Source organism: Thamnophis sirtalis, unplaced genomic scaffold (assembly GCF_051295495.1).
Source record: "Thamnophis sirtalis isolate CommonGarterSnake01/CBP01778 unplaced genomic scaffold, rThaSir2_p1.2 scaffold_2, whole genome shotgun sequence".
Taxonomy (NCBI): Eukaryota; Metazoa; Chordata; class Lepidosauria; order Squamata; family Natricidae; genus Thamnophis; species Thamnophis sirtalis.
The window spans coordinates 84,180,789-84,201,172 of NW_028261382.1; the positions used below are offsets into that span (position 1 = coordinate 84,180,789).

General features: G+C 36.2%; 1 protein-coding gene across 2 annotated transcripts in view; it reads right to left on the bottom strand.

Annotated features, from left to right (window-relative positions):
• Positions 1-20,384, bottom strand: part of UNC5D (unc-5 netrin receptor D) — a 377,196-nt gene that overhangs the window by 150,572 nt on the left and 206,240 nt on the right. For both annotated transcript variants that reach the window (XR_015695566.1, XM_087706239.1), the window contains exons 3-4: positions 17,459-17,602; positions 6,218-6,321 (exon numbers count right to left, since the gene is read on the bottom strand). Coding sequence is in view for 1 of the 2 variants with exons in the window: in XM_087706239.1 (XP_087562365.1) it covers positions 6,218-6,321; positions 17,459-17,602 (248 nt within the window). In the remaining variant the exon portion in view is untranslated. The remainder of the gene's footprint in view (positions 1-6,217; positions 6,322-17,458; positions 17,603-20,384) is intronic.

Consider the following 20,384-nt stretch of genomic DNA (forward strand, 5'->3'; position numbering starts at 1 on the left):
AGAGAGAGCGGGGGAGAGAGAGAATACAAAATAAAATCAATATAAACACTAAATAGCAATAAAATGCAAATACTATGCAACATTAAAAACTAAATGGGTAAGGATACTATTTACATCTCTTGCATAGAAAAATATCAAAAAGGTAATTTTATCTCCTTCTGAAAGAATTATTTGAGAGGGTAGCAATATAATTAGTGATTAAAATGTTGGATCAAGTTTCAAAACCCCTTTGAGTAAAAAAAAGGTCAATGAATGGTTTTACACCTGTCACTCTCTTTCAGCCCAACTGACTTTACAAGGTTTGAGGGGAGGGGTTTGATAAAAACCATCCAACTTTTTTTCTTTAAAAAAGCTACCAAGCATATGATGGGGGGGGGGCGGCAATGTGGTCAGATGACAACTCTCACAATTCTTAATATTCACCATCATGCAAGAGCTACTGAGAACCACGTTCATTAAAATATGCAGGCACTTCTAGCATAGGGTATTGCCGGCTGAAACTATGCCATCACTTAGACCCAGGAAGTACTCAGAAGCCATTGGAAAAAAAAATATTGTGACATCAATCAATGCATTTTTATATTAGCTGTCATTTTTAAAGCATCACAAAAGGACAACGCAAGAGTCATTTAATGAGAGGCAATTAACATGTGGATCATTATAATCATCTCTTTTTCTCCATTCTCCAGAAAAAAAGGACCAGCACACTATATGGAACTTGGCCGCAACTATTCAGGCATTCAGTGACCTAAACTCAAAAAATATGATTGGATATACTATCTATTGCTTCCTATAATTGCCTGCAATCAGATATAGTGCCTATTTTGAAATAGTGTCAGACCCTCCCTATCCCTCTCCTCTACACTCCATCCCATTTATTAATAATAACACAAGCTTTTATCAAATTAACTGGACTAATCATAACAGGTGTGAACCATTATCTCTTTCAGGTTTCCTAGATTAATACCACTAGCCAGTTTCAATTTATTTCGGAGCATACATTCAATTTTTCCCCCGTTTGTTAAGACACTGGTATAAAATCTTTTTTAAAAAAACACATCTTTTCACATTAGGTTTTGGAATTAAACAATTTACATTTATGGAAGGCGGTGTGATTTTAATATTTTTTGATTTCTGCGTACCACCCAAGGACTTTGATAGTTGACAGTTCAAAAGTTATAGAAGAGCAGGCAGAACTGGGGTTAGAGTTAAACATGTTATAAGCTTAGGGTCGTTATGTCACCACAAATGATCCAGTTCCAAATCCCCTTGAATTCCTTTGGTCAATTTAGTGCTGACCATTAATTTGCTATATTCTTGTATATATACTTGAATAAATCTTCTGTACTCAACTTAATGTATGGCCCTGACTCTTTGCACCTGGCAGACATCGTCTTCAGACAGACTTGAAAGAACTTCTGTCTTCAACTCCGGAAGGCGTCATAAGACATTACTGTACTATGGGGTCAAGGGCTCATTCAGAGAACTTTCACATGACCTCAATGATCACTTAATTGATTTTGTTATAGCTTAGCATAACAATAGTATGTACATTTTAGACATAAGCTAGTCTAGTTAATAATCCTTATTCAACAATCTTGGTTAATCAATCCAACACCTACAATGATATCTGAACCAGGCAACACAGGGGATTTTTATTATTATTATTATTATTTTATTGCTGAAAGTCCAAGAAGAAATAGCAATTCAGTTGATTCTCTTCTGCATTATTCACTGGGAACAATTTATTGTTTTTCCTTCTCTCTCTCTCTCTCTCTCTCTCTCTCTCTCTCTCTCTCTCTCTCTCTCTCTCTCTCAATCTCTCTCTCTCTCTCTCTCTCTCTCTCTCTCTCTCTCTCTCTCTCTCTCTCTCTCTCTCACACACACACACACACACACACACACACACACAGGCAAATGACACAGTCTTAAACAGTACCATCATCATCACTACAATGTCCATTAGAAGACACGAATCATGATTTTAATCTATCTTCCCTTTTGGATTCGTATTTCTCTCTTTTTCTCTTTTTAATCAGCTCTTTTTCATATCCCTACTGAACTGGCAAGCTATTCTACAAGGTTTGCGTATATTTCACCCTGCCTCCCAAACCCCCCCTTCTGTCTCATTATTCATCTTATAGTAGCATGTGCTCAGCAGGCTTTCTAACTAATGAACAGCTTGTGTGTGGGTTTTTTTTTTTTTTGCCATTTTTTTTATCCCTCTAGCATCTCCTGTCCATCCAATTAATAGATCCATAGTGATTTCAGCTGAGATAAGAATCAAGTGGTCTCTTGTTTACAGCAGCTTCTTCTTCTTCTCTTTCTCAATTTTTTTTTATTTTTTTTTTCATCAATGCATCCAAACAGCAATCGCAGCAGCACAGATGCACCTCTAGACTTTTGGAGAATAAATATATCACAGCACAGATGGAGCTGCTGGCCTGGAACTTTCACTCTGAGCATCCACCTAAAACTTGTCATTAAAGCAAGCAGTGCTGCTTCTCTGGCTGTGCTCTTATGTGGAGAAAGAAAGCTGTCCTGCCACAATGGGGGAGGCAACAAAAATTCCTGGCTTGAATAGATCTCCCCCATCCTCCGTAGACCTTGTAACAAGCAGCACCCTGGACTCAATCTCTCTTTAGAAAGAGAAAAAAAAAATGACAGCTTCATGGTATTACCCGTTTCATACACAGAAGAGCTTCAGATCACCTGCTGAAAAGGACATAAAATGCGTCGTTTGGGTTGTGTTTAGTATAACTGCCTAGCCATTGTAGTTAGTCGTTAATATACATTGAATTATGGCTTAGCATCATAGCAGTAGCAATCACACTTAGACTTATATATTGCCCTATAGTGCTTTACAGCAGGGGATCCCCAATTACCTCCAATAGACCGATTAGATCCCACAGATTAGGCCTCCTCCGAATTCCATCCACCGGCCAATGCCGACTGGCGACCACCCGGAGGAGGGCCTTCTCTGTGGCTGCTCCGACCCTCTGGAACGAGCTCCCCGTGGAGATTCAAACCCTTACCACCCTCCAGGCCTTCCGCAAAGCTCTTAAAACCTGGCTGTTCTGACAGGCCTGGGGCTAAAGAGCTTTTGCCCCCCCCCCCTCGAATGGTATGGTTGTTGTGTGCTTTTAAATTGTGTATTGTTCCGTTCGTCTTTTTTATTCCTTATCTGTACCCCCTTCCCTTGACTTGGATTGTGAGCCGCCCTGAGTCCCCTTCGGGGAAAAGGGCGGCATATAAATGAAATAAATTCAATTCAATTCAATTCAATCTGTGGGCTACAGCCTATTGCTGGGCTGCGGCCTACCCCCCAACCAAGGGCTGGCACTTGCAGCCCCACTCGGGTGAGTGGCAGATGCTAGCATTTATAGATTAAGCTGTGAATGCACACGCATGTATCTGCCCTTCACAGAAAACCATCCCCTCTTCTCCCCTTGTGCCAGGCTGACAACCTGGAAAGGTTAGGGAACACTGCTTTACAACATTCTCTGAGATGTTTACTATTGGGGGCCAAGGTGGCACAGTGGTTAAATGCAGCACTGCAGGCTACTGCTAGATCAGCAGTTCAGCGGTTCAAATCTCACCGGCTCAGGGTTGACTCAGCCTTCCATCCTTCCGAGGTGGGTAAAATGAGGACCCAGATTGTTGGGGGCAATATGCTGACTCTCTGTAAACCGCTTAGAGAGGCCTGAAAGGCCTATGAAGCGGTATATAAGTCTACTGCTATTGCTATTGCTATATTGCCCCCCACCAACAATCTGGGTCCTCATTTTACCCAATTTTGGAAGGATGGAAGGCTGAGTCAATCGTGAGCCTCTTTGGGATTGAACTTCAGGCTGTGGGCAGAGTTTGCCTGCAATACTGCATTTAACCACTGTGCCAACAGCTTCCTCCTCATGTATGAAGTCAACTCTTCAACAATACAAGGTTGTGAAAACCATGGATTAGCATCACGTGGGAACAAGATCATTGGCAATCAGGAGAGATCAAAGGGGGAGCAAACAGTTAAATGGGGTGATGCTGTGTTATTTGAAACAACTTTTAATGGAGTTGTAGCAGCACTGTAACAACTGCTAAAATCATATCCCTTCAGAGTTCGGACTCTGAAACAAGGAAGCAAGAATAACATTTTTTCCTAGGCTGGAAAATTCTTGTATTATATTTAACCTTTCCAATGCATTTTCATTATTAGGCTGCATTAGTAATATTCTAATATGCATGAGCACCAATGGATAATTGCATTCTGGTTTTCTTATTGATTCAGATTCTTATCAAAAATGCAAACCAGGCTCCTGGTAAATTATTTTTCAAAAAGGCGAAAACAAAATTATCTTCCACTCCCTACAGTCACATTTGGAAATGTGAGTAATCTATAAAGAGGCAGTTTTTCTGCCCACCTCTGAGCATCCAACCGAGATTTCTTTTCTAAAAGGATATAATGTAATCAAAGGCCATTTGAAAAAGGAGATGTGTAATCAAAGGCTATTTGAAAGGTCCCCAAACCAGCCAAATTGCTGACTGAAATGGAGCTGAAATAACACATAGACCTGATCAGTCTCAACATGTTCCAACACATTCTAGCCATCTACCTTCAAATCAAGTATCAATTGAATAGGGTGAAAGAAACATTGTCAAAGAATCAGAGAAGCCACGTGGTTCGGTGTTCATAGTTTCTTTATGAATTATATGGATGTCTTGCCTTATCAGAATATATGCCACAGTTATCAATGTACACTATATTGCCAAAAGTATTCACTCACCTGCCTTTACTCGCATATGAACTTATATTGGCTCCCAATAGATGTTCAGGTGCAATTCAAGTTTCCTGGTTATTGCCTTTAAAGCTTTAGATACCATAGAACCGAGCTACTTGCAGGACTACCTGCTCCCCTCAACCTCTGCCTGCCACATGCCACGTGCTCCAGATCTCTGCTGACTGATGTCTAATGGATGTTGTTACAAATTCTCCACCCAATACTCATATTAATACAGAACAGATAAATGAAAATCAGTCTGATAAAATCCAGACTAACTATAATTAGCACAAAGAATAATGAAACAAGCCATTAATTTGGAGAAGTCACGTTATAACTGATATGCAAGTGCTTTTTAGGAGAAGACAGGGCTGAGCTTGAAGGCAAAGTTAAATGGACTATCAGTATGGAGTCACTATATTGGCACAAAAGCCCAAATCCAAACCCCCATGAATTCTGTTGACCCTTATCTAGCAACAATTTAGCTCTGACCATTAGTTGACTAGATTCATGTGTGCAGGTAGCAGTAATAAACTCTTCTGTGCTTTGAACTCAACAAATGTTCCTGGTTATTTGCACCTGCAGCTTTCTAGTAAAGGAAATCAAATCCAGGGGGTATAGCTTACCACTAGGGAAAATGGCGATCTTACAAAAGCAGGAGATTGGCATGATTGGGGCCTGGAAATTCACCAAGTACTGACATGAACACCTTTATACATGACTTATTTATATCATGCTCCTGTAAGCAATATTTTTTTTTCTTTAGGGTAGTGAATAGCTCTCCTTCACAATTAGATAGATCTTGGGTTTAGTTGCAACATCAAGCATAAAATCCAGTGCATATTTCAAAGCATTTTGAAAACATCTAGTCAGGACATAGATAGATAGATAGATAGATAGATAGATAGATAGATAGATAGATAGATAGATAGATAGATAGATAGATAGAGATAGAGATAGAGATAGAGATAGAGATAGAGATAGAGATAGAGATAGAGATAGAGATAGAGATAGAGATAGATAGATAGATAGATAGATAGATAGATAGATAGATAGATAGATAGATAGATAGATAGATGATATATAGAAATATAGAGATATAGAGATATAGAGATATAGAGATAGAGATAGATAGATAGATAGATAGATAGATAGATAGATAGATAGATAGATAGATAGATAGATAGATAGATAGATAGATAGATAGATAGATGATAGATATATTTCATGCATCGATCTTTTAAGCAAATGGTTTGGAAGGGTTGTCTGTGTGCTTTTGTTTTAAATTGTTGCAGTCGATTGTTATTCCTTATGGAAAACCCAAATCACAGGATATTTGCAAGGCAAACCATATATTCTGCCCTTTCTTAATTCTGCACGGTCATTGAACCTCATGAAATAAAAGTGTAACATACTTTATGTGAAATGCAAGGGACCTTATTTCTCACCTCTGCTGAAGGAACTCCCTCTGGTGGCCGACAATGCAGCACAATCATTCCTTCAATTGGGACTTCCTTGCCCTGGGGATCTTGTTCAAAGTTTTTGCGTAAATCTGTAAAGAAGAATTTGCAAGGGTTAATCACTCCAAACAAGGTCAACCGTCTCTTGCAGGAAGTGCAAATGTTGGATTTAGGCACTAAGCCATCCTATTCTCCAAAGCACCTGAAGGCAGGACAAGAGACAATGGTTGGAAACTAGTCAATGAGAGAAGCAACTTAGAACTAAGGAGAAATTTCCTGACAGCTAATCAGCGGAACAACTTGCCTCCAGAAATTGTGAATGCTTCAACACTGGAAGTTTTAAAGAAGAGATTGGACAACCATTGGTCTGAAATGATATAGGCCTTCCTGCCTGAGCAGGGGATTGGACTAGAAGACCTCCAAGAGTTGATTATGTAATCTGTACATGGGCTTGTTTAGTTTTGGCTTGATGTAATGTGTCCATTGCTAGTATTCTTAGTAAGACACATCTTATACCTCGGAGTGTTTCTTAACCCAGTAAATTGTCAGTGAGTCAACAAGTTATATTATATTACAAGCTGATCAGAGATAGCTATATGAGATGGGTGACTATATGAATTGATTAAATAAATAAATACTCATAGATAAATAAGCCAAGCTTTAGCATATGTCAGCCATTCCAGATAAATCAGACCGGAAACACAACCACATGATCTAATTCTACTTTACTATAAGGCTACATTAACAGATTCTTGCAAGTCTTAAGGCACAAACTTCCCACTGCCACTTTTAAGCATCTGCTGAATGGTCCTTCCTAAGTTTCTTTTTGTGAGGTTTAACCATGGGAAAACACCCTTCTCTTGTCTAATTGTTTCCTAGGCATCATCTCTTTCCCTCATTCCCCAAGGTCATTCACACATTCCATTACAACATAATGTTTGAATCTTGCAAAAATTAACATTGGGAAACTAACATTATGGGAAGCCTTATAGCAATAGCAATAGCAGTTAGACTTATATACTGCTTCATAGGGCTTTCAGCCCTCTCTAAGCGGTTTACAGAGTCAGCATATTGCCCCCAACAACAATCCGGGTCCTCATTTTACCCACCTCGGAAGGATGGAAGGCTGAGTCAACCCTGAGCCGGTGAGATTTGAACAGCCGAACTGCAGAACTGCAGTCAGCTGAAGTAGCCTGCAGTGCTGCATTTAACCACTGCGCCACCTAGGCTCTACAGCTTACAGCCTTACAGCTGACGTATTGTACACATGAGAAATATGAGAATAATATTTACATTTTAAGGTCCCACCTCTTTTCTAAGAAATTCACACCGATATACAGTATGTTTATTTAGTGTGTATTTTGTTTATCAACTGTTTGCAGTTATGATTGTAATTTTTTTAAAAATAATTTATGGCCAATCCCTTGCATTTACAACCTGTGCTTTTTTTTTTTTTTAAGCAAAGTAAGGCTGAAGTCAGATCATAACCCCAGTCTCAGTTTCATTCAGTGGATACTCCACTTAACAACCAAGTTGCCAGCCCCAATTGTGATCACTAAATGAAAACAGCTTATATGCAACAATTTTCCCAGCACATTCCAAAAATTGATTAAGCAGAAATGAATCAATCAAAACCAAGGAATGAGAATCAACCACAAGGAATAAAAAAATAAATAAAGAATTTAATACCTTTAATCTTCTAGGTTAAATAAATAGAACTTAAATTATAGAATAAGTTGTTAATGTTGCATTTGAAGTACATGTTGTTAAGTCACCAGGTTCTAAGTATGGAAAATCTATTTTTCTAGCAGTTGTGTATTTTTATCAACTGCCAGACATTTGTAGTATGCAAATATGATAAATATAAAAAAATATTAAACATTGATGTTATATATGTTGACAACAGCAATATTACTTTATGCACGCAAATGGAAGGATGCAGAGATGGCTAAATTGATTACTTCGATAAAAGAAAAAACCCAAGTACTTTTGTTTCTATTTGGAAACCACTTCTGTAATGTGCTTGTGTTGTTATAGAAATTGCTAGTTTATACTACTACGTATAAGTAAAAACGTGAGGTTCAATGTTACTTCTTATTCTACTGCATCAAAGGGAAGCAGAAATCAATGGCTTTTCTTTCTTTTTCCCTTCTCTCTACACTTTTCTCTTGAAAAAGCACTTTGGGGGATGGACACCTGGCTCTTCCTCTGGCCTTGGCAATTTAATAATTATTTAAACTACTCTACTTACTTATCCCAAAATATATTGGAGAGATAGCAAGCTGGGAGAACCAGCTTGCACAGAACGTTGCCTCAAGGATTATATTATAATGAAAAGGTTAAATGATTCCAAACTAATAGGAATCTGACTCAAATGAGACATTGATTGAAGTCTTTGAATGTCAGAATTGATCAATAAGCATAGATCTGTTATTTGACATAGAAGGAAGCTCCATTATGGACAATGGGGTCGAGCAAGAAAACAGGTATTTATTTATCCCTAAGAATATAACAAAAAGCTCAACAACCAATAAGTTAGTTCTAATGGACTGAAGGGAAGCTAATTAGGAATAATCAGATTTTGGACTAGGCTGCATATCTTTCAAATCTGGAAACTGATTTAAGTCCTTCTTCCCCCGCAGAAAGGCTGAAGCTATCAGAAAATATTTCCTCCTGCATTTGGATGCTTTTCAAAGAGATGCTATCTTCTTTTCCTCCCACTCATTCACATCTGCTTGGCTTACACACTCTCTGATTTTTTTTCTTTAAATGAAAAGCAGAGCTGTGTTTAGCAGATAATTTTTGAGCAAAAATTAATCTTTTTTTTCCAATTACATGAGCATCAAATAAATAAATAATAAAGTATGTGCATTGGCAGTACATGTATTAAATATGCCTCTCTACCCTGATTTCCTCCAGATGTTTTGAGACTATGGCTCCCCAAATTCTCAGCTACCTTGGCTGAGATGATTGCAAATAACAATGAGCCATATCTATATCTATATATCTATATATATCATCTATATATCTATATATTATCTATATATTATCTATATATTATCTATATATTATCTATATATTATCTATATATCTATATATCTATATATCTATATATCTATATATCTATATATCTATATATCTATATATCTATATATCTATATATCTATATATCTATATATCTATATATCTATATATCTATCTAGATATAGATTATAGATATAGATATAGATATAGATATAGATATAGATATAGATATAGATATAGATATAGATATAGATATAGATATAGATATAGATATAGATATAGATATAGATATAGATATAGATATAGATATAGATATAGATATAGATATAGATATAGATATAGATATAGATATAGATATAGATATAGATATATAGATAAAGATGTAGATATAGATATAGATAAAGATGTAGATGTAGATGTAGATGTAGATGTAGATGTAGATATAGATAACAAGCAATCAGCTTTCATTCGTAAGTGTCCTTTTTGTCCATTGCTAAATCTGTTTGTATTGATTAAAGGGTTCCTATGTGGACAAAAGAACAAGATCTAATGAACATTGTAAACAATGGAATGTGCTGAAATGGGTAAATTGACATTTGAAATTAGAGAACAAGAAGATGAACAATTTTATAAGATGTGAAAAGTGTTCTATCAATGGATACAATTATCATAATCTTGAATTGTAATATTAGAATGGGATAGGAGATGCCATAAAGACATATTAGTATTATATAGATTATATAGATTTATAATGATGTAATGGAATATTGGTATATATATATATGAATTGAATATCTAGAATATTTTGTTTAAAATGAAGAAATAATAATTGTAGTTGAACATATGAGACACAGTGATAAAGATGTATTTATATACATTTGATAGATATGTTATGATTTTACATACAATTGAAAGTAATGATATACAAATATAAAATGTTGGTGAACCTTTTTTTATATATACTGCAAAAAATACCAGAATAAGATAGATGATACTATAAAGATATGTTATTAAATAGATTTATAATGATGTAACAGATAGTTGGCATATATATGAATTTAATTTTTAGAATACATGTCTAAAATGAAGGAATAATAAGAGTAAACTGAATATATGATTTACAATGGTAACAATGTACTCATGTATATTGGATTGATAATTGCTGATTTTATATACAATTGAAAGTGGTGATGCACAAATGTTTGTGACCAAACAACATGCTAAACACATATGTAATTGATGATATTTTTATGTTATATGTATGTTTGTTTAAAATATTTACACACACACACACACACACACACACACACACACACACACACACATATATATATATATATATATATACACACACACATACAATGTGTGTGTATGTATGTATGTATGTATATGTGTGTGTGTGTGTTTGTGTGTGTATGTATTTGTATATATAAATGTAAATGTAAATGTAAGTGTATGTGTATGTGTATGTGTATGTGTATGTATGTATGTATGTATGTATGTATGTATATATATATATATATGTATGTATGTATGTGTGTGTATATAGATAGATAGATAGATAGATAGATAGATAGATAGATAGATAGATAGATTGATTGATTGATTGATAGATAGATATAGATATAGATATAGATATAGATATAGATATAGATATAGATATAGATATAGATATAGATATAGATATAGATATAGATATAGATATAGATATAGATATAGATATAGATATAGATATAGATATAGATATAGATATAGATATAGATTTTACAACCCCCGGTATGCCCAAATATGGGAGGAAGATCACTACTTCCATTCTCTGTCCTTCGGCTCGACACAAGAGACCATCCAGATAGAAACCCAATATTTTTACTGTTGCCTTTTTGTTACATTTGTTGTATTTGTGCTGATAAATAAATACCGGGGGTTGTAAAATCTAAATAGATACCTTTCACCCTGGCTTGGATGATAAGGAGTCGAGCTCTGTGGCTTAGTGGTTAACACATCTGTCTAAGATGCAATACAGCACAGGTTCGATTCCCAGTAAGGGTATGGCTAGCTGATGAGAGCTAAATAGCTTGAAATAGATCTATACTAGTCTCCCTTTATTTATTTATCAGCATAAATATTACATACATACATACATACATACATACGCATGCGCGCGCGCGCACACACACGCACACACACGCACACACACACACACACACACACACACACACATATATAGGGAGAAAGGTATATATATAAAGTCACAACCCCTGGTAGGCCCCTATTATGGGAGGAAGCTAACTGCTTCCATTCTCTGTCAATTGGCTCGTCACAAGAGTCCATCACAACAGAAACCCAATATTTTTACTGTTGCCTTTGTTATATTTGTGTTTTATTTGTGCTGATAAATAAATAAAGGGAGACTAGTATATATCTATTTCAAGGTATTTAGCTCTCATCAGCTAGCCATACCCTTACTGGGATTCGAACCTGGGCTATATTACATATTAGGCAGATGTCTTAGCCATTAAGCCACAGGCCTAAGCACAAATAAAACACAAATATAACAAAGGCAACAGTAAAAATATTGGGTTTCTGTCGTGATGGACTCTTGTGACGAGCTGATTGACAGAGAATGGAAGCAGTTAGCTTCCTCCCATAATTGGGGCATACCAGGGGTTGTGACTTTAAATATATACCTTTCTCCCTGGCTCAGCTGATAACGGATCAGAGCCTGTGGCTTAATGGCTAAGACGTCTGCCTAATATGTAATATAGCCCAGGTTCGAATCCCTGTAAGGGTATGGCTAGCTGATGATGAGAGCTAAATAGCTTGAAATAGATTTCTACTAGTCTCCCTTTATTTATTTATCAGCACAAATAACACACACACACACACACACACACACACAGACATAAACACCCATATATATATAGCATTGTAAAGGACTCAACAAGGAATATAAATGATGCCTATAATATAAGATCCAAGAAGAGTCTAAAAAAGGGATGCAACAGTATACTGCAAATTGATAGTTCAAATATTAGAGAAATTATAGATTTAACATCAAGAATCCAACTCGTCATTTGTTGTTCTACACAGAATTTGACCCCTATTTCTGAGACTGTCGAGTGGGATTTCAGTGTCATATGATTGCTCAGTCTAATGCTAACACTTTTTAGAACTAAAATTGACCTACTCAGATGGAATCATCTGGAGGTTGATCTCTAAGACATCATGGAATGAATTGCTACTCTCATGAAGCTGTCTAGAATGCATGGTAACTGAGATCATGTATTTTCAAGTTCATGACTTGTGTGAAGCCAAGCAAACTTTTTTTTTTTAGGATAGGTGAATAAACAGATAAATTGAAGTTTATAATGTAAATTGATGTCTGCATGAATAGAAAGGACACTGTAACCTTGGAGCAACGTTGAGAATGTAAAGAGAATTGCTATTTTATTAAAAAAGGAAATATCCTTAAATTATTTATTCTGTTATTCTACAAAACTCAACTAAGTATTCCTTAACAGACTATTAGTATTATTATTAAGATAATAACATTTACTGCAGCAGAAATTTTGTTAGGCAAAAGAACAGGAAACTATTCCAGTAGCAAATGTCATGTCAAAGTAGCTTCACGGTATAAGACAGCTTAATCGACCCACTTGCTTCAATAAATTTTTTGTTCTCTTCACGCTTCCATGTTCAGCAAGAAAATTCATAGTCCAGAAAAAAGAGTCAATAAAAATTCAATTCTAAATAATATGTGTTTGCAGCCTTGCAAAACTGAGGAATTATCATCTCTGTCAATGTAATGGCAGTTAATGCAACGAAATGAAAATAATTTATACATGCCAAACAAATCAGCCAATGAAAAATCACAGCCATTAATAAAAATCACGAAGTCAGTGTCCCATCATATCAGTTTAGCTATGTTTTCTATTTACGATAGTGCTATTAATTGGGTATCCTTAAAAAAAAAACACCCTTGGAAATAAACACACAGAAAGGGGAATGTGTGAAAGGCAGCCTATTACAGATTCAATCACATTCTGATCCTTTACTTATAGCATAGTCCATGCATATATACAGAAAATATTTTCAACTATTAAAAATGCACTGCATTTGAAGTCCTAATTTCAGTAATTCAAGCAATACAATGGATAGAAGGAATTGGGGGGCATAAGGTGAAGTGGAGTGGGGTGCCATTTTGTATGTTATAGAGATTGCCGAATGAAGAGTTGAAAAAAATTGGGCTCAGGTCATAAATTTGTTTGTTCTGGCTTTGGGTAATGGGTGAACCATGATACTGTATTTTGAAAACAAGGGTTATGGCTTAGTATCTTATTCAACATCCCATGATCAAAGCTGGTGATATGTGAACTCCAACTTTTAATAAAGACAGTTCAGTTTATTTATTTTTGTCTTTGACCTGCATAAAGTGTAAATTGAACACTAATAAAACAATCACAGAATTCATTCTGTACATACAGAGTTAGTGTCAATAAAGTAAATTATATTTACCACAAAGTATTTAGGAGATTGTAATCTATAAATTGGAAACTACAAGTGAACAAATCTAAGAATCGAACATCTATGGCATGCACTACTATTACATACAGTAAAACAGCAATCAGTCTAAAATCTATATATCCAATAAATTTAGGAATCTAAAAATTATGCAGCAGTATAAAATGTATTTATTTAATGTAATTTAAAATAACCTCATCCTAACTGTAATCCTAACACTACAATAATATCCAATCAGTTTAAACAAATAAACAAATGACTACACTTCATTATAATTACATGGAAAGATTTATATCAATAGATTAGGTACTAATATTAAAATATAAATATGTAGATTGTATACTCCAATTGATTTTTATAGAGAATTAAATGTCTAGCATATTCTATAAATTTATTCACAAAATTTGGCTCCATTATACCTAATGGCATTGTTCAAAAATAATAAATGTGTACAGAAGTGGTTTGTTTGGCCTTTTGAGTAAAGGGTGAATGAACATCCTGGAATGCCTGGAAGAGTCTGATTATTGCTGATGGAGCAATAATAATTGTAATTGTAATTGTAAGTTTATTTATAGGCCGCCCTTTTCCCTGAGGGGACTCAGGGCGGCTTACAACTTGTGGGGAAGGGAATACAGACAATGACATATAAAAACAGTACATAATTAAGAATAGAAACAACATTCATCATTCGGGTGGGGACGAATTACAATCTTTAGCCCCAGGCCTGACGGGATAGCCAGATCTTGAGGGCTGTGCGGAAGGTCTGGAGGGTGGTGAGGGTACGAATCTCCATGGGGAGATCGTTCCAAAGGGTCGGAGCTACTACTGAAAAGGCTAATAAAGCATGATGGAGGAAGAGGAAGGACTGGATTCTTTAGGCATAAGCTAAAAAGGTAGATTTTCCTCTGTCTACTTTGGAAACATTAGAAACAGAGTATTTCACATATGGTAATAGACACAGAGGTGTATAAAAGCATGCAGACATGCACAGAGAAAACAAACAGGAAGGTTTTTTTTTCTCCCACTCTCAAAACAATAGGAGCAAGGGCTGATTCGATGAGAAGTTCTCCAGCTGGACAGATGAGGGAGGTGTGAGCTCTGAAGAGTCTCACATGAACTCTGTCTGACAAACCAATTCTGAGAACCTTTTTGGATCAGAGAAAAAATTCATTGGGTTTGACTGTGGTATAGGGAAAATTGAAAAGGGGGGATGTGTCCCAACAAAAGGAAATAAAAATCAGACAAAAGATTTTATTGAGGTTGACAGAAGCAACGGGAACACTGTAGAGGGGGGTTATGCCCCCAACAAAGAGGAATACAAAATATTTCACTGGGTTTGATAGTGGCTTGGGGAAAATTGACGAGGGTGGACATGTCAAAACAAAGAAAAGGGAGAAGACAGGAATAGAGAAATGGGACAAAAGACTTACTAGGAAAAAAAATCAGGTAATTAAAATCTGTTATATGGGAAATACAAAGCTGAGATATGTTGTTTACTCCTATACATAATAATAAAATTGAGTTGCTAACTGATTGGATATGATAATGGAAAGATAATTAAATAGAAGTTAAAATATATGGAATAGGGGCAAATATGAAACTGTTATAGGGAAAATGTAAAGCAGAGGTATGTGATTCACTTTTATACATAATAATTAAACTGAATTGATAATTGATTGAATATGACATTGGAAGGACAAATAAGTATGGGTTAAAATATATGAAACATGGATACATATACAGGGCGGGGCATAACCTTTTCCTAGGGGGTCACAGCAACACTTGTAATAACAACACAAATAATTCATACACCATTCGAAAGCCCATCAAAAACTGAGTTTATTGACACGATTTAATAGTCAGTATGACCACCATTAGCCCTTCGAACAGCATTCAAACGAGGTGGATAAGAACACAACAAATCTTCAAACAGTTCCGTTCGATTTTCCAGATTTTTCAACACAGTTTCCAAATTCATTCTCAAAGTTTCAACCGAAACAAATTTAACATTTAATAGCTCATTCAATTCAGTTTTTTATGGGCTTTAAAATGAGGTGTCGCGGAAGTTGTAAACTGCTGTCGATCTTGCTGTGACCCCCTAGGAAAAGGTTATGCCCCGCCCTGTAGAACTCCTAAGATGATGAACAAAGTGAGATGTGTATTGCATGTTATTCTATATAGTAGGTTAATGGAATTGTAATAAACATTGAACAATAAGGATTGTTATTTAATGATAATTAAGGGTAACCTAAGCCAAGATATGGAAAAATGTAGAGGGAACATGGAATATACCTTCAATGGGAAATTATTGAGATTACAAAGACAGAATCACAATTTTGGGGTGTGTAAAGATGCATAATTATATAAATATAATTATGATAATAGCTGGGAATTGTAACCAGGTCTACATCTCACCTAAAAATAGACTGGAGGAGGGTTTAAAAATACAATTACAATATGTATACTTGGAGTTGATGGTGAGACGAATTGATGTAAACAGTTAATAATATAATAAGATGTTGGTTATGTATATATGTGGCTATATGGCTATATGTTATGAAAATGGAAAAAAAAATGGAAAAAAACTTTATATATATATATAAAACAATAGGAGCAAGGATCATCATTTGAATCTGACAGGAAAAAAGATTCAGGAAAGATAAAAGTCTTTATCACACAACAAAAATTTGGAATTCATTGAACAAGACAAAATCATTTCTAATTACCCATCTTGGATAGGTTTCAAAGAGGTTAGATTGCGTGGGCTCCTGTTTGTCAGCACCTGGCTGACCACTTGACAAACCAAATGCTAAACTAAGATCGATGTTGGCTTGGTCCATCAAGGCCTTTCTTACATTCTTACGAGATAATTTTTACCTAAAAATGCTCTAAAATGTGCAACCCTGTTATTATCCACTGTAGATATACCGTTCTGAAGAACTGAGTTAGAACTGAAGAAGTTTCTTAGATGAGAAGCGAAACATTTTCAAAGGGGAAAAAAACCAAGAAAGTCCAGTTGCCTTATTTTTTTTAAAAAGCACCTCTGGAACTCCTATGAAATCCAACACATAACAATGATTCAGAGGTTTAGAGGTTTAGAGGTTTATTAACATTTATAGGCCGCCCTTTTCCCTGAGGGGACTCAGGGCAGCTTACATAAAATCAAGGGAGGGGTATACAGACAATAACGCAGACAAACATATAATAAAATAATGAGCAACATTCATTCATCATTCGGGAGGGGCCTGGACGGTGGTGAGTATGAATCTCCATGGGGAGATCGTTCCAAAGGGTCGGAGCTACTACTGAGAAGGCTTTCCTCCTTGTAGTTGCCAGCCGGCACTGGCTGGCAGATGGAACTCGGAGGAGGCCCAATCTATGAGATCTAATTGGTCGCAGGGAGGTAATTGGCAGAAGGCGGTCTCTCAAGTACGCAGACCCACTACCATGGAGGGCTTTATGGGTGACTAGTAGCACCTTGAAGCGCACCCGGAGATCAACAGGTAGCCAGCGCAGCTCGCGGAGGATTCACCAGTATGATGCAAACTTTACCAGAAATCCAACTACTCATCTACACAGGGACACAGACAAATTCTTTCTACATACAGGAATGCTACACATGTACATTGAGCTGTTATGAGATAAGTAATGCCCACCCATTTCTGGAGAGCAAAAACCACTTACAGGCAATGCGAACTGAAGCCTTCCGACTTTTGGAAGTTCCTAGGAGGCTCCAGGCCACACACTGGCACCAGTAGTCTTCTGGTCCATGAAAGTCCTCCACTTGCTGCCTTGTCACATTGATGTATGCTTCCCGAATCATCAAGCCTGAATGCGAAAGATAGAAGAATAATTAGCTGATATAAAATGTCTTATTCAAACATAAATGCTAAGGTTAGCCAAATCTTTTCTTTTTAATTAAACAATTCCATTTTTAATCAAGGCAAAGTTTTAATGATTCAAATGACTAATATATGGCTCTTAATTAAATGCTCACCACAAGTAGGTCAGGATACAGGAGCTAAAAGTATGTGTCTGCAAAAAAAAAGGACTTCAGAACCAGCAGTATCTGCCTTTAAAATCTTTTACTAGCATTTCCCATTCTACAGAAGTAACACTTTGTTTAACTTTAAAAAAAAGATTGCAAAACATTATATAATACCTAGTCATCTAATGAAATGTAATTGTAATTCAAAGCATATTTCTTCATTGAAATCATCAGGATTTGCTTCTTGGTGAATGAGAAGCATGAGGTTGGTCTGATTTCAGATTACATGGTTCAGACCGAGCAGAATAACAAGCAAAGAACTGATTGAGCTGGATATAATTAAGAATTACACAAGGAGTGCAGTTCAATGGTTCAAGGATTCAAAAGAGCCTATCACACTTATTACAATAGCATGCTTGTGGTCTTTCATATTAACTGTTGGTTTATGCAATTGGAGTCCCATCTTTCTAGCTAAATGTTCAAGAAGCTAATAATAGAAACAATTGAACAAATCCAGAGTCATAAAAACAACTGATAAAGAACAAGGACAAACAGCACAGTGAAAAAGGTAGGCCTTGGAAAGTAGCTACAGTGTGCCTCAGCAAGTTGCATAGTGTAAGGAAGACACAATGACTTCTTGTAAAGGGGGCTGCATTGCTCAACTGCATTCAATGCTTCATGAATGAACTTTGAAGCATTCTTTGAAGCCCTAAAATCATCACAGCAATAGCTCTTAGAATTATATACCACTTCAGAGTGTTTCACAGCCCTATCTAAGTGGTTTACAGAGTCAGCATATTGCCCCCAACAAGTTGGGTCCTCATTTGACTGACCTCAGAAAGATGGAAGGCTGAGTCAACCTTGAACTGGTCAGGATCGAACTGCTGGCAGTCAACTAGAATTAGCCTGCAATACTGCATTATAACCACCTATCATAGTCTTTCTGTAAAGCTGAGGTGATGTTTCACTAATGTGAAATAGAACAGAATCCATCCTGTTGCTTGTGGGGGTCCCAAGGTGAAATCCCATCAGAGCATCCCTAAGTAGCATTGGTTCCATGCATGATTACACCCCCTTCAGATAACAAAGACCATGAAAAAAGCTCTTATGGTCTATTTATTTATTCCTGCCGTTCAGTATCACACATGAATAAAAAAAAACCTTCTGTATGGTATTTTTAAAATGTGACCCCAGTGAAGACTTTGGCAGAATCTTTGTTCCTGATGCACTGGGTATAAAGTAGACACCTAAACTTTAAGATGCTATGAAATACAGAGCTAATATGTCATACTTGGAATTGCAGGTAATAAAGCATATAGCAATTATATGGTTCTGCCCACACTCTAATATACATTTAATCTAAAGAAGCAATTTTTTTTTTGGGGGGGGGGGGGGGCTTGGAAGCCAATGCAGGATCAGATATTGCTGAGTGAATTAACAGTACGTTCAACAGATGGAATACATTTTTTCAGCAACAATTACAGAAGGGAGATATCTGTTTGGTAATTATTAACACAAGAGAAATAAAGGGGCTACAGATATGCCCCTATTTCCTCTCTGAAATGTTGCATGACATGCAAATTGTAAACGTTCCTAAATTAATAATACTGAACCTTAATTGTTTCTATTAAACCTGTAAGAAAGAGGCAAATCATTTTGTAAGACTGCACAGATACCTTGCAAAACAACTCACCTACATCTTATAAAATAGCTTTCCAAAGAGTTTCATGTACATTGGTCAAGCCTAGTCCTCCATCATGTCTATGGCTTAGGGAAATAATTCACATTTAATGAAGATGTAGGCAACTACATCAGTCGGTAACCAGACCCAATCTTTTGCTCAGCATAAGCTCTCTGATTGAAAACAGAGCTTGCAGAAAGCATGAAAATCAAGTTTGCATAAAACAGAGACATTCCTTTATAAGAATGCTGAAATGTAAATAAGCAAAACATTAAAACCACGGGTTCAGGAATGCTTGCCACTTATGCAAATGTCAATCCTGTGGACACTTCTGTAAAATCCACATTCAAATATTCCAGCATTGCTAGGCAAAAACCTTTTTAAATATTTGGAAAAAAGCATTCAAAACCTCTATTGAATGGATTATCCAGGAGATGCATGACAAGGCTGAAGACATAATGACTGACTTCATATATTGCAGTGAACTATGCTTGATGGTGACATTTTGATTCTGGCTTTGCATCTGATAGAAGATCAGACACTGTGGTATTTAAACTACCATTTATATCTTAAATGCAACCTCTATTAACTCTAGTAAGCAAGACTCACTCCTTGTAGAAGAAATATAGGTTATGAACCAAGCCAAAAGTTGTTTTTGGTGAGTTGAGATAAATATGTTTGAACCATGATAACATGGAGTACACACTTTTATCCCCAGAGCCAACCACAATTCTTTGCATGGAGATCAAAGAACAAGCTGGTGCACATCATCTATAAAGGCCTTCAAGACAATCATGATGCTGGAGAGGTATCTTCCATCACATCTGAAGACAATGGGCTTACAAGAGAAGCACAAGAAAACCCAGAGAAGTCCCTGTTTCTTTTTGCTGCTGTTTCTCTGCATTAATTGCCTGAAATACCTCTTTCTTTTATGCAATGGT